Source organism: Brachyistius frenatus, unplaced genomic scaffold, assembly GCF_029030835.1.
Source record: "Brachyistius frenatus isolate BFR_SWC_R1_liver_20210118 unplaced genomic scaffold, ASM2903083v1 Contig_12, whole genome shotgun sequence".
NCBI classification, from domain to species: domain Eukaryota; kingdom Metazoa; phylum Chordata; class Actinopteri; family Embiotocidae; genus Brachyistius; species Brachyistius frenatus.
The window spans coordinates 2,547,045-2,562,684 of NW_027210611.1; the positions used below are offsets into that span (position 1 = coordinate 2,547,045).

General features: G+C 39.3%; 1 protein-coding gene across 7 annotated transcripts in view; it reads left to right on the top strand.

Annotated features, from left to right (window-relative positions):
- asic1c (acid-sensing (proton-gated) ion channel 1c) overlaps positions 1-15,640 on the top strand; it is an 88,155-nt gene that overhangs the window by 59,509 nt on the left and 13,006 nt on the right. For 3 of the 7 annotated variants that reach the window (XM_069692154.1, XM_069692157.1, XM_069692158.1), the window contains exons 1-3: positions 9,940-10,969; positions 13,855-14,005; positions 14,568-14,695. In XM_069692154.1, coding sequence (XP_069548255.1) covers positions 10,328-10,969; positions 13,855-14,005; positions 14,568-14,695 — 921 coding nt within the window. In that variant the 5' untranslated portion in view covers positions 9,940-10,327. Of the gene's footprint in view, positions 1-9,939; positions 10,970-13,854; positions 14,006-14,567; positions 14,696-15,640 lie in introns of those variants that run through there. The other 4 variants (XM_069692161.1, XM_069692159.1, XM_069692156.1 and 1 more) reach the window with 3 other exon arrangements.

A 15,640-nucleotide genomic window follows, 5' to 3' on the forward strand; every position in this document is an offset into this window, starting at 1 on the left:
GAACCAGCAGTGCAACTGAGGCAAATGATTTATACTAATTACTTATTAGTTGTACAGTGGCAATGCTATTATTTTGAGAGACAATGGTTTAAACTGAACGATGAGGTTTGTCTTTTGAATCCACACCAAACCTGACATCTGCTGTGAGAAGAGCTTTAGACTTGCACATGGAAAATGTCTTATTTAAGTCATAGCTCCAAAAACAAAAGGGCTCATATAAGCTAATAAAGGCAGATTTTGACATGGCTCTGGTCAGTCAGGTGACCTTGGCTTTTTCACAGCACCACATACAAAGGGCAAATTTCAGCTAAATGTCAGAAACTGGAGACGCTCTGAGGGCCTAAGTATAGAGGGGACTAATTAAAGATTCATGGAAGTGCCTGAATTCCCCCTCCTCGATTCCCCCGGCCTGCTGATGTTACTGTGGGAGGCTCAGAGGCAGGTCCTCTCACAGGAGATGAGATGTGATGGAATTGAGATTAACCATTATATACTTCAGCATCATCACTGCAAAATGACTCACACAAGGTCTAGACAACATCTGACAATTATCTCACTGGAATGTGGAAAAATCGGAGAAAATATATTCATTAAATCATTCAAATGCCTCCGCTGATACATTTGACTTTTGAGTGTTATGCATTTCGAGATGGCATTAAAACGACTGAGCATTAGAGTAAACAGATTGTTATCTTTTCTAATTTAATACCCTGAGATCTTAGCTGTCCTATAATATAGCATATCAATTGTGCGATAATTGTAATTTTTCAGACATCATTTCAGATGCATTTGAGTACATGCATGTGTGTCTGTGTAGGTGGGTGTCGTTTTTTTTTTTTATGTCATAGACAAAGTAACAGTGACAGACCAGATGTTTCAACTAATGAGCTGGATGTGGGTGCTCTCATATTGAGAAATATTTGAGAGGAAATATCAAGGCTCCCAAGTGCAATTATTCCCTCTGCATCAAGTAATGAAATATTTTTTGGGGGGAGGATGCTGTAATTTACTGGAGGAGAAGGAGTCTCGTATATTAAAAGGCTGGCAGATGGTAGATTCTAGAGTTGTTCTACCCAGTGCTCTAAATATATACAGAAACATAGCCTTGAATGTCCCTGTATCCGTCTGTGCTAACAAGCTTTGTTTGGATTATACAGGCTTTTTGGTGCTTTTGCAAGGATTCATCTTTCAGACACTGTATACAACTGAACATTATGTTAAATAAAACATCTTCAGATTTTAATACAACTGATCTTCCAAATAACTTCCCAGGTGGAGGCTTTATTTCATTATCAAATGAATCTCTTGCCTCCATCTTGATGCCTTACATGCTGTCTGTGAACCGGCGGGTGATTGATTACCTCATTAATGCTCAAAAGCGTAAGCACCCCTTCTCATTGCTGTGGATTAAACCTGCAAGACTGGCTCTGACCAAATAAATCATCTGTCAATGTGTATATGCAGGATGCATGCTGAAGTCGGTGTAATATCATTTCAATCGATCAGAAGCTCAGCACTTTAGCTGGCTTGTGCCACTGCAGAGAGATGATTCCAACACATTTATCCTATTACCGATGATCCTCTGTGTTGTGACTGAATGTCCCGTCGATGTATTAGCTTGTGCAGAAACCAGAGAGCTTTGCGTTAAACACCTTTTTAATATTACATTATGGCACGTCTGTGGTGTTGGCAGATCTCAGACTCTGCCAAACCAGAACCAGGATGTTTTTTGTTTTTTTTACTGAATTCACTGCAGTGTAGTCTGGAGACTGAAGTTGGCTTTGGAGGTCAAAGACAAGAGAAAGGTGAGCATTGGAAGCAGAAGTCAGGCTTGAGTGTCAGACGTGTTCAGAAACAATGAGTCCGGCTGCAGGAAGAGGCAGAAAATAGGCAGTGTGGGAGATAGGGGGGAAAGAAGACAAGAGAGTAGTAGCTTATACAAGAGCGATGTGGGAAGGGTGCGGTGTGAAAAATAGAGGTGAAGGAGAGCACTGAGACAAATGGAAACAAAAGAGAGAGGAGGAGAGAAAACAGCGAAGGAGGATGTGCTGTGCTTAGATTGAGGTGGGACTGGGACTCAGCTGAGGACTGACACCGTCATTGTGATTCAGTCTTCTCTGGAGCCGAGCCAGCGCCACGATGCACAACTGGAAGCATTAGGAGAGATGAAGAGAAGAGGTGTGTGAAGGAGCGCAAAATTGCAGTGCTGCCTCGAGCATGAAGAGGGAGAGGAGAGATAAAATTGAGCTCCACAGTGCAAACAATGAAATAAACAAATCTGAGGCAGTGAGTGCGGATGACAGGCCAGATAACAAATACCTAATGTGTTTGTTCCATTACTCAGTGTCAGTAAAGGCCAGTGTGGGAGTCACTGTTACTGTAAGTGCAGTATTGGCAGCCCGATCAATGGCGATGAGGAGGAATACTGAAGGAATTCATTGCAGTGACGCTGTACGAGGATGCTTTTTGCTGACTTGCACATCGGGCAGCAGATACTACCAGAGGCAGACATTGAAGGTGGCAGTTGACAGAACCTCTTAAGTTAATTAGCTTGTTAGGTGGAGACACCGAACACAAGTACGGCTCCATCCAAAACCAATAGGGCCATTATGTTATGTTGAAGATCCCCAGCCTTCTGGCATCGTAACATCCAAATAAAAACATGTTAATATCCAGATTTTTGTCATTTACCAGATAATGATGAGGCAAAAAATGACTTCATATCACATGTCTGTTTGATCTTGAATTACGTGTAACACCCATATTTAGCTTTCCACTAATGGCCTCAGGGATCAACAGCATATCCTGCTCTCTTAGCCAATAAAACCCATGCCTTGCACCTTCCAAAGGATTGTATCACTATATCCTTTCAGTTAAACTGAGATTCCCCTCAATGCCGCACGTCACCGTCCTGAGGAAGCTGGGCATGACACATTGTTGGAAGATGGAAATCTTTTTTTTTAAAGTGTGATGGTGTAATTCAAGTGGTTAGAAAATCCTTTACATTTAGATGCTGACAGCTGTTTGAGTGGTGCAGTGGGAGGATATGCTTTGAATTGATGATGCATGCAGGAATGAAAAAAAAAAAAAAAATGATGGAATGCTGTTAGTCTGTGCTACTTTCAAGCTGCTGGCAACTGCTTACTTTGCTTAATTTCTGGCCAAGCTGGCTAAATGGATTCAGGAATGGATACCAAAAACCTCAAGCTGAGCAAACAAGATGAGAACATGTTGGAGAAAAAAAAAAAAAATACATTATCCTTGCAAATGAAAAGTACCCGTGAGGAAATTTGAGGAGAGTTTATCAAAGTGTGACTGCAGGCTGCTGATTGAAAAGCTTGAGTGACAGTGCAAACGTTTCCTGCCTGGAATGGAACGAGGGAGGAAGACAGCAGGTGTAGCCAGCTGCATCTGTTTTTTATTGATACTGACTGCATCTGCCCTCCACCTGGTCTGCCTGGGAGGATGTACTGTACATATGCTCTGTGAGAGATGTTCACAAGTACTGTTGATTCCAAATCAGTAACACTAAGTTCTGCAAAAACATGCTGCAGCAGCGTAAAAATACAGCACTTTTTAGATGAATGAAAAGTGTGATTAAAATAGTTGTATTGCCAAAAAAAATTACACTGAATGTATACTCCTCCAAAACAGCAAGTTTATGCCAATATTTTTCCCTTTTGATTAATTTTATATGAGGTATTTCACATTATGAGCCTCTCTTAGCCAAAAGTCCATCCTGGCTTCCCTTGCACTACTTGTGCAGCATACAGAGTGGCTGTGTTGCTGTTTAAGGCAGTGAGAGCTGAGTTTTATTTAAAGGCAGGCCACAAGATGTCTCCCTCTGCTAAAGAAGCTGCCCGCCTGCCCGCTGGAGTGTCAGTCTGATTGCGTCTGTCTGTCTCACTCACATTTGCATCCGTTTGGCCATTTTAAATAACAGTACGACCACAACGAGTCCACTTCTTTTCCAGCAATGCTTTTTTTGGGGTTTGAATATTCTCGGGGAGTCGGGTCGCTCAAGTTTTCATGTGAAGCTGACTGTGACATATCAAGTAACTCAATGAAGAATCCCAACCTCATGGCTCATACACTCTGGTATTTTGTTAATATTCAGCGAGTCCGCTCCACTTATTCAAGTATTAAATATTACAGAACTTTAAAGATTTTGATCAAAAAAATGTCAAGTCTGAAATTGAATACTGTATGTATGTCAGTGGTTTTTTTTTTCTGTGGCTGCTCGTTTGATCAGTCCGCTCACACTTACAGTTTATTGAGTAGAGAAATCTAGTGATTTATCTACTCTGCTCTCACACTGCAGTTATCTACTGTATTGTCACTGTAAAACTCAGTACAAAATCAACACAAGGACCATATCTATTTAGAGCTGAAATGATTTATCTCTTCATCGATGACCAAACAATTGTTTTGTTCGAATTTTCAGTAAATTTTCACGTTAAAATGACAAACATTCTCTGATTTCAGCTTCTCAAATGTTTGGACTTGCTCCCTTTTCTTTTTAATGTATGGTATTAAACTATAGTTTCCGTTTTGATATGATGGTAAAAAAAAAAATACAAATGAGGAATTTGAAGATCCATTGTCATAACAAATTTTGGATATTTTTTGTGACAATTTACAGTCTGTTGTGATAACAATATACACTACAGTATTTGTAAGCTGCTTCCTTTTGTCTATGAATATAAACTGCAGTTAGGGGCCAATAATTCAATATTTTTTCTGAGTCAATATGTGAATTCTTCTCCTTATTGATCAATTAATTGTTTGCTCTATATTTTATTAAAAAAAATTCAAAAAATATGTCGTAATCACAATTACGCAGAGCTTTCGACATAATCATAACTTGTTTTCTTTCATGGACGTTATCATTACATATGAATAGTATACCACAAAAGACTAACACGTCCCCCAAATATTCATTATTAAGAAGCGAGAAACAATGAATGTTTATCTTTTTCATTTACTCAAAGAAGTCCTCAACTAACTCTACTAATGATAACTACACTCCACATTAACGCTGGATTGCTTTTATTTTTTCCACCTTCATTTCTGCCCTGTCTGTGCTCGGTTCGTTTGAGATGTGCGTCTAATTGCTGCCAGGATTTCTTTTGGTGTTGAACATTCTCACTGGCCCTTGAAGGAGCTCTTCCCTCTACACAGTCAAAACTCTGCTCCTCCTCTAATGAGACCTCAGGGGTTTAACTTGGCTTTGACATAAAAGAGGATGGTTAGTGCCATTCCCTGACAGCCAGAGGGATCACTGAGTCGGTCTTTAAGGCGGGCAATAAATGTAAAAATCGGAAATATGAACCCTTCAAATAGTTCTGATTTTCTTTTCCATCAAACAGCAATTAGCTGCTCATTTGAGTTTGGTAAATTTCATTACACCATGACCCTCTAATTACATGCTTGAACACTGAGACAAAGATGAAATGCGTTTTCATCCTGAGGAAGATAACAATGGAAATGTGTGAGCAGCAGAAATTTGTTTTCAATAAGAAGCACAGCAATTTTATCAGAAGGAAAAATCATTAATCTATGCCCAGAGCGCTTTACATTCTTGAGTGATTGCAGTACAGTCTTTGAGGGGATATTTTAATTAAATTAATGATTTTGTGAAATGATTTCACAAATAAACAGTTATAAAAGTTAGTCATATTAAAAGTTGTAAAATATTGCAGTGTTGTGCAGAAACGTGTTACACAAGATTTTAAAGCTTCGTTGTAGATTAGAAATAATCAGACTTCCCTATACAGTCGTGTTTTTCCAACAGCAGGTTATTAAATCCAGAATCCATACAAACATAGCTGCTGCGGTGACAAATCCACAGAGAATTATCACCTCATTCTACGGAGTGTTTTAGCATTTTTCAGCTCATTGTTTTGGTTTGATTCATTTTTATTATTACCTACACAGCAATAAACAACACAGACAAGGTTAGCAACTAGTTGCTGGTAAACATAGTGGAGCATTTAGTTGAGAAAACAGGGCTGAAAAGAGAGTGAATGTTGTGTTTAGATTTCCCATGTGGCCAGAAAGGTAACTCCAAATTAATACCAAGGTTGCTCTGTGTAATAAGCAAATCTAACGCGTTATCTGTACCTTTAAGTGCAATTTTAAACTAACTATCAAGTAACAGATAAAGACAAAGTGTCACTTTATGCTCATATTGACTACTTAAAATAAGCAAACCATACAGCATGACTTTAAGCAAGCAGTATTAATGAATGGGCAGTAGCACAGTATAGTTTACTATCAAATTAAAATAAAGCCCGAGGTCAGTTCAGGTCCTATTAACTCAATTGTTAAATAAATAATGATTCTAACCATTACTTAATCAGTTGAAAATAAATAAGAAATAAGGACACATACAAAAATGCTGCCGATCGACTGAAAGCACACAAACAGCATCAGAAGTTTCTTAATAAGACCAAAGTTAAAATTTTTATATCTAGAATGAAAGAAATGAAGTGCACTGTGTGGCACATTTAAACACATATTTGTTTTTGAATGCACCACCGCTGTGATTGAAGTCCATGGATGGAGAGCTGCTGTCAGAGACAGAAAGCACATGTTACAAAGAGTAATGATAATTGTCATACATTGCCAGTGTGTAACCTCTGGAGCTCAGAGTAATGAAATTGCGCTTTGGTTCAAACTGCTGACGAGGGATGATTCGGGTACCAGGAGAGCCGTCTGCCTCACGCCTCCACTGGGCTTGAATAGAACAAATGAGCTCAGGCAATTAACTCTGGTTAAACACACCTCATACCTATTGACATGTTTCTAAGGAAACTGAGGAGAGAGGAAATCTATGCAGCTGGTCAATAAATGGAGAAACCAGGCAGTCAGCTATAAAAAGGTATTGTTTGAGTTCTTAAGTACCTGAATCTTGTGCAGCATTAGTATTGTTCTGCTTTGTTTTACTTAGTATGTCCCTGTTGATAGAAAAATAGTCTGTGGTGCATTTTGATTGGATCTCTTCCTAAACAACACCAAAAAGACTCCTTAATTCTACATTTAAAAGAAGTTTATCCATGGTTCCACAGTTTGAACATAAGGCTAAGAAGGAAGCAGTGCCAGGCATCTGTGTCGCCTGGAAGCCAGAAAAAAAGGCGTGCTGCAGACATGATATACAGTCACTGTTGGGGGAGCTGAATTCAAGCAATTAATTTAGTTGTTTTGCTGCTGGAACGCTCTGAAAGCTCACAGAGGGAAAATGAGCTTTACCACAGTACTGAAGCCGTTACTTTCGTTTCTCTTTATTTTTCAGCATCCAGACAATCATTAATATTATCAGACTGTTATGACCACAACTTTTGAACAGAGAGAAAACAGTTGCACACTCTGTCTTTGTTATAAATGCATAGGTTGGCCTATAATTAAATTGACTAGGCATAAATTCATATTTAAGGCCGTCACACCCCCCAAAAAGCCTCATTTCTTACGTTCACACTTTCACTTCTGTTCACTTTCCTGTTATCATTGTTTTTGAGGAAAGGTAAGCATTAAGTGCCAGTATGAGAAAGAAAAGGACTGTTGATGGATAACTTGTCATGTAGACAACAGCACAATAATTTAAGAAGACGACATATAGAACAGATTCTGCAGAAATGAGTGGTGGTTTTTGACACTTTAAAGTTGATTTGATGGCTACTGGACAGCCTCGAGTGGGAATAGGAAAAAAGCTTCATCTCTAATGTGACACGGCAGACTTGCCTATATAGAGTGAAAATAATTGTAAACAAATAAACTTTTAAAGTTGGCTCAAGAAATTCAGGTATTTATTGTTGCAAGCATTTATTTATTTTATTTTGTAAGGAAATATTAATATAATTCGTGTATCATGATATTGATGTTTTGTTATTTGTTACTCTATCAATTCTCAAAAACACTGCATCTATTTTTAATTCATAGTTTATGTGCAAAGATTTGTGGAAATGTATTTGATCAGATTGCATGAAAAGTAGTGCTATTAAGTTGGATGCTACAGGAACCCATTGCAAAAAAAAAAAGTACAACTCTTTTTTTTTTTTTTAACTCAGTTTTTATGCAAATTCTGATGTATTCTTAATGCTATTACTGTTTTCCTCCAATTTGATTTAAAAAAATTGCAATATATTGCAACATATTGAATTGCAATCCCTGTGTCATGATGCGTATTATATTACATAGCCCTACGATGTCCTCTTAAAGGTATACAGTAATTTGATATTTAAAAAGATCGAAATGACTCTCATGCCGGGGCATTAACTACACAGCAAGAGCCAACAAGCTTAACTTAGCATTAAGCCTGGAACACGGGAGAAACACCTAACCTGTTCAAAGAAAACTAAATCCAGCTGCCAGGACTTCAAAATCAAACAATATTTACTGAACAGTGCACACATCATTTCACAATTCTGATCAAATTTACTCCAAAAATTCCACATGTACACAACTTTCTGCCAACAATCCCACAATACAATGCAGTGCATTTTACAGATACCTGAAAGACTGTTGTTGACTGAGTGGCTGATGGTGAGGACGCAAAATTAGGATGATCAACTAAATGCTCATAAATATCCATCATATGAGTGAACAAATAGGTCCTTTCGGACACAACCATATTATCTTGTTTACTGCATACAAATAAATCAACAAGTTTATGGGGAAATATTTCTTGGCTGTGACATGATTTAGTCTCCCCTGGACCACGCTAGCTTTTTCCACATTGTGCCAGCCTATGCTCAGCAAACAGCCAACTGTTTTTACCCAGATGCTTATATCTCACTTTACTCCCCAAAATATTGAACTGTTCGTTTAAAGTATATCTTTTTTTTTTTTTAATTACATCTTCTGAATATGAATGACTATAGATTAAATATATATATGTTGCAGATTAATTGACCATTGTCAAATCAGCTCTGACATCTCCTGGCTTTACTGCATCACTTCTGCCAGAGAGATCCAGACACCCGAATGGACATGAGTCATTTCTTCTCATTTCTGCCATATTTAAACTAGTTTTACTACAATAATTTTAAGCCAGTTATTATCATCGAAACTTGGAAATGGCACCTTCTCATTTAAATACACATAGTAATAAAACATTTTTCAATTTTTTTTTTTTGCTTTCCTGAATCATTTGTTACAACCATATATCACCACAGCACTCATCGTGTCTCCCATCCAACACTCACATTACAGCCTGAAAAGATTCCAGTTAACAGAATTAAAAAAGAGAGAAAAGTAGCAGTGCAAGGCTGAGATTTCTGCCAAGCAGAATTTGCTGATAGTCTCATATAAATGGAATAAAGCACCCTAAATATCATCCGGAGCCACACCTGCATGCAGCAGGATGTCAGCCCTCATTACGCTGCATTTAGGAAATTATATTTGAAACTGGCAGAAGGGAGGAACTAGAAAATGTGCCGTAAAAGATATTTCATACACCGTAAGGAGGAGGTTTTTTTTTTTTTTTTTTTTATCCTCCTCCCAGTCATCAATTATATAGATATATTGATCCATCAGTGAACTGCAGCTTCTTCAAGGTTCGAGACTTTATCTTTTTTGTTGCAGAATTTCTTTAATACAGTTATTCGTACTTTGATCGATACCACCACCCCCGCCTCTCTATACCATTGGAGGTCTACTTCATCACCGGAGGAAAACAATTTCATCCACTGGCTCCACCTCATTCTCCATTCGACTGTGGAGAGAGTGTGTAGGGGGGCAACAAGCTTTATATTTCTTTCTGCAGGCTTCAAGTCAACAGACTAAAAGCATCTCTTCAATCTGTGGAAAAAAGGGAGGAGTTGGGTTGTGGACTGCTACTGCACAAAGACATAAACCACGGAAATCTGCAAGTATTGTCTGGCACTGGAGAGGGAGATGGAGGAGTGAAAGATCTGAGCAACAGGGGTAAGCGTCTCCGGATTTTCAAAGTGATTACCTCTGGGAGTGAAGCCGTCGCTTACATCTGCAATTATCACGTCCATTATCCATTGATGAAGGACTGGTGATAGTTACGCTGGATGTTTTTTTGTTAATGGAGTGATTCAGCTGTTTTTCCTCATAAAGGAATCATTATGTAAATCAATTTTGCCTCCCCCAAGGAGCAGAGTTCCTTTGTTTATATCTGCACGGCAAAAGTGTTTTCAAGCCTGAACAGTGGGACAGCTGCACATAAGGAGTCCACTTGCTGCTACCTGGAATTTTTCCATACATAAACCTGGAGTTGATTATGGAGAAAGCTACTGTGTGTAAATTGTAGTCCAGTGTGGGGGGGAAATTGCGGTTGATAACGAAGCCTTCACTTGCAATTATGGTTAAAGCACCCACATCCGAATCAATTGCCCTGGGGCCGCACAAACCAAACGATGGCCTGGAGACCACTTTCCAGAACACAGACTCCGGCTCACTTAAAACAACATGGAAGGAGTACACAGTGGCTTTCATCATGAGGACCAAAATCCATGGTTTGAAGTTTGTCTTCTCTCCGGACAAGTCGAAGCCGCAGCGAGTCATCTGGATCATGGCCTTCTTCCTTTGTTTTAGTCTCCTCTGCACCTGGTCCTGGAATCGAATCCTCTATCTGATGTCCTACCCGGCCGTCACCAAGATCTACATGGTCTGGGCTCACAACATGTCCTTCCCGGCTGTCACTCTGTGCAATAAAAACGTGTTCCGCGTGTCCACTCTGACCAAGGATGACCTGTATCACAGCGGCTACTGGATGGACCTCATGTATCCTAATCACACAGTGATAAACAAGAGCCTGTCCATCCTCAAAGACAGCCACAAGCAGGGTCTCTTGAGCCTGCTGGACTTCAACAACTACACCCCGCCCCCCGATTATCGCATCAACACCACAGAGATGATGGGTCGCCTCGGCCACCAGCTGGAGGACATGCTGCTGGAGTGCAAATTTCGTGGGGAAACGTGCACCTACAAAAACTTCAGCACTGTATGTAACTAAAGAAAAATAGTGTGTTGCCAGGTGTGGGATATGGGAGTTGTTTACAAGGTGTATTAATAATTCATGCAAGCATTTGACAAAGCTGCCTTACAGCAGGCATTCTCTCTGGGTGTTTTAAGCTGGTGATGTTTCAAAGCTGCAAACAAGCCTGTCCTGTTTTTGTCTCACAAACATGACAGGTTTATTTTTATTAAACTTGGTGTCTTCAAAAAGCCACTCATGGAAACGAACACAATGTTGTCTTTATGTTTGGCATGTTATTTACAATGTCTTCACCTGTGTACTTAACATCTTATAGAATTTTTTTATTTGGTATTATTTACTGATGAGTTCTCGAGTTGATATACTACCTTTTTTCCTTAAAATCGGTGACAATGATTTTAGGGAGGAAAAATCAGAGTGTTAATAATTCAGACGACATAAATCAATCCAAATAAAAATGTTAGTATCATCTGTAGGGTGTGAGGAGGACGTGCTTCAAAAAAATGCAGCCGAGTCTCTATGTTAAAGCACCAGACGTAGATCTATTGCAGCCATTCGTCTCTGAATAACTGATCCGAGAAAATGAATGACATTTGCAAAGCACAGTCCCACACCTCCGCATACTAACATTTCTAATAAATTGAACACACACTAGCAGTTTATAATGTCATCAGAGAATATTCGCAAGGATTGAATGGTGGAAATTTCATGCTGGGGTAAATATGCATGCAGAGTGACTCGGAATAATTCAAATCTTGGAACACGCATGTAGACTGAAAACCCTGATCTGTCACTGGCGACACATCCAGCCTCTGCTGATGCACATGCAAGCATCTAGATTCCAGTTATAAAAATGAAACATGTAACTGTGACAGCTTCAGCGGGTGTCAGGCATTTGAAATGTAAAGTCTTGCACCCTGCGAGATGTCAGCTGTCCATGGTGGCTTCCCTGCTTTGCACAATCCAGTGCAGTGTCTCTTCAAAATCAGACCTCGTGTCCAGATTGATGGCCAGAGATTAGATTTGAACTGTGCTGTGTGTTTGCATATTAGGCAGCTTGTGGTGTGGCTGTGGTTGTGTCTGATTGACGCTCTCATTTTATCGAAACTTAAATCTGAATCTTAAAAAACAGTCATGTGGTTTCTAGTCACTTTGCAGACCTTATTATATAACCAGCAGGGGGAAAGAAACAAAGCTCTGTCTTATCTGTCTGAGCTGCATGTAAGTCTGTCTGAGTCCGGACATGGAACACTGAGTCTGATCTCTGGAGATCAGCTTTGCCACGCTGGTTGAGTTTTTGCCAGCAGCCCTCTTACCATGAAGTCGACACAGTGGATAGTGATGAAAACTCGCCATTATCTGGAATTTCTGTCCTGCCTGGTGCGAGATGTTGTTTAGAAATGTGGTGAGGAGAGAAGTGGACGGCAGAAACATCATTCCAAAAGCACAAATTTTTGTTAACATGCTGTGGAGGAGGTAGTGAGGTTATTTAGACAGCTGTGATCATTACAGCATGGGTCAATGTTGCAGATGATGCTTTAGATTTTACAGCAAAGGGGGTATATGGAAGAAATACAAAAATAACATTTCTTATGTGTAACAGAGTACTTAACTCCAAAATTTAACTCAAATAATCAATGTTACATAATGTTTAATTATTTTTATTGAACTTACAGCAGTGAAATTGAATAATATCAGCCTAAAAAGCAACCACATTTATGGATTAATTTAGAAAATGACAGATTTTGTTTGTGCAACCTCAGTGTTCAATTTAAAATTTTTAGTTTTTAAGGTGGCCCATCTTGAAATTACCTCCTTGAAATTTTTATTCATTTACACCTTTTTAATTCACAACTTTAAATATTTCGAAGTAAGTACATTTTACAGATTTTTATTGGTTCACTAGCTTATTCACTCTCATCCCATTTCAATATGTCGTTGTTTGCTGTGAACACTAACGGGAGTGCTGTGTGTATGTGTAATTGTGATGAATGTAATGTATAAACTGAATACAACCACTGTTTCTAGCAATGCCTCACACTGCCAGTTTTTATATTTTGTTGAAAATGCATGGGGAATAGATATTCTTGTTCCTCCGGGTGGTAACCAATCAATTCTACATCTTATCTTAAATTGATAAACTCTTGAATTTTATCAACCTCTCAAGGTTTGTTTTGAATTTGAAGCTTTCAGAGAGTTTACTCAAACAGTAGCTTGAGTTTAATTTTAAAAATATTGACATTTCTAATCATGATACAGCTTTATTTGTACTTGTTTGGCAGAGGACTGAAAATTTTCCAATCACAAGGAAAATCTATTAAACTGAGAGAAATGTCATCTGTGAGCGCTGAAGCTAAAGCTGAAAATAAATAACTCAAGCTAATTGGATTACTTAATTCAGGATGAGATTTGGTGAGAAAGCCTGTTGTAGTGATTGCACATCAAACGTTAAGTACCGCTGAGCTTTACTGGTGAAGGTTTGTAAGACAAGACACACAAATGTCTTTTACAAACCCAATTTAGAGTTTGTTTGTGTGTCCAGAGAGCTTCGACCTCAGATGTTTCTTATTTAATGGCGGCAAAATAGTGCTTTCAATCTAAATTACTCAGGGGAAATTTGGAGTGAAACAGGCTAAAGATTAATAGCTGCTGCTGCTGCTAAGGAGTGCTCATTATTTCCTCAAATCAGAGGCAGGTGCCTGCGTAAAGCCGGTGCTGCTTTCTCTGATAATCACAGAACCTCTCCAATGATTACCTGTCCTGCACAATTACAGGCTCACGTGAAATACATCTTCTACTGGTGCACAGTTCGCCACAGCACAGTGGAGGGAAAGGTTCTGACTTTTCATTTACACACGTTTTGTTTTTCTGTGCTCTTTTTTTCTTTACAGATTTACACACGGTATGGAAAATGCTACACCTTCAACTCGGGATTAGACGGCAACCCTTTGTTGACCACGTTAAAAGGCGGCACAGGGAACGGCCTGGAGATCATGTTGGATATTCAACAGGATGAATACCTGCCTGTTTGGGGGGAGACAGGTCAGTGCAGCTTTAAGCATTATTCTAACATTTATTGTAACATCTAAAGTCGCATAACCCTCTGTGGAGATCTCTCTATCTTGCTACTTTACCCTGTAAATTCCTGCATTTCTTATTATTTTGTCATCTCTATTTTCACAGAGGTTTCCCTTGTCTTATCATTCACCTTATGTATAAAACTTGGAAGCATTATTTTTCCCTACACTGAAGTATGCAAAGAAATGTACTGCTATGTTTAATGGCATATTATCTTGATATGTTTCTGCAGGTCTACAACTGACATCAGATCTAATAAACTGCGTTCACTGACTTATTGTGTCCCATTTACGGTGGGCAACGACCCCATTGGACCAAACATTCATAAACTAAACAGCATGTCATAAATCTTTGGTTGTAAATGTGACTTTATTGGACCAGTACACTAACACATGAAATTAGCTCCCAGCATGAAACACTCTGTCAGTAAACTTCTAGTTGGGCACTAAACAGGCTAAAGAAAAAAGGCGGGTTTCCGTAGATGTCCGTAGCTGTTGTTATATGTTCTGGCGTGCTGTATCCACAGATGAGACCTCCTACGAAGCAGGCATCAAGGTTCAGATCCACAGCCAGGACGAGCCGCCCTTCATTGACCAACTGGGATTTGGTGTGGCCCCTGGTTTTCAAACTTTTGTGTCATGTCAGCAGCAACTGGTACCTAATGTTCAGCCTCCTCCCCCTCCGACCTCGCCCTCTTCTGCTCCACTTCATTTTGTGTTTGTCCCTGAAAATCCTCGCCAGCCAGTGTCCATTACCTCTGAGTCACAGAGCATGGAGCAAAATCAGATCCTTGACTGAACTTGTGTGGGAAATATGCAATTAAGGTGTTACATAAACATCCACTGAATCTGCATACAGTAAATGAAATTGATGAGTTATAGCAGCCAGGGAGTACGGACAGAGCAGGGCCAAGTAATGATTGGATGCAAGCATACAATATGAGCTTACTGTGCTTATCAAAGCCAAAAGAACCTCAGACTGCACAGCAGGCAGAAATATATGGCAGCTAACGGTGTTTGTTTTAGTATAGCTTTGGAAAAAAAAAATTGAATACAGCTTTTCGACTGCTGTGAAAATTGTCTCGAGTGGCACATTCAAAGAGAAGGCAGAGGAAAACAGTGAGGAAAACTTCACAGCCATTGTCAGCAGGCTTTAATCAGCAAAACATTAACCTTAACCAAAAAAACAACCTCGTTCACAGTGAGGAGAGAATTAACTATTTCTTATAATTAACTATTGGCAGCAGCATTAGGCTCACTATAAATAGCTGTCGTCTTGAAAACTCCCTCTGAAGATTTAATATGTCTTCACGGAAAGCTATTAACATCATTGTAATGTTATTGATGTCATTTTGGGCCATATAAAGAAGCCTGGTGCACCTGTCGTCACACTTGTTTATTTTCCAGCAGTAAAAACAGGCATCATTAGGTGAGAAAGTTGACCCACAGCTGTTCTGATGGCATATTTTTAAACTGATTTAAGGACGCAGTAAAGTGAGAGTTTTAGCACACGATATGAGGAGAAGCAGCGAGGCCTGTGGCGGGTTTGTTGACTGTAGAGAATTAGCTGTTAGTCCCCGACGACCATCAGTGAGGGATG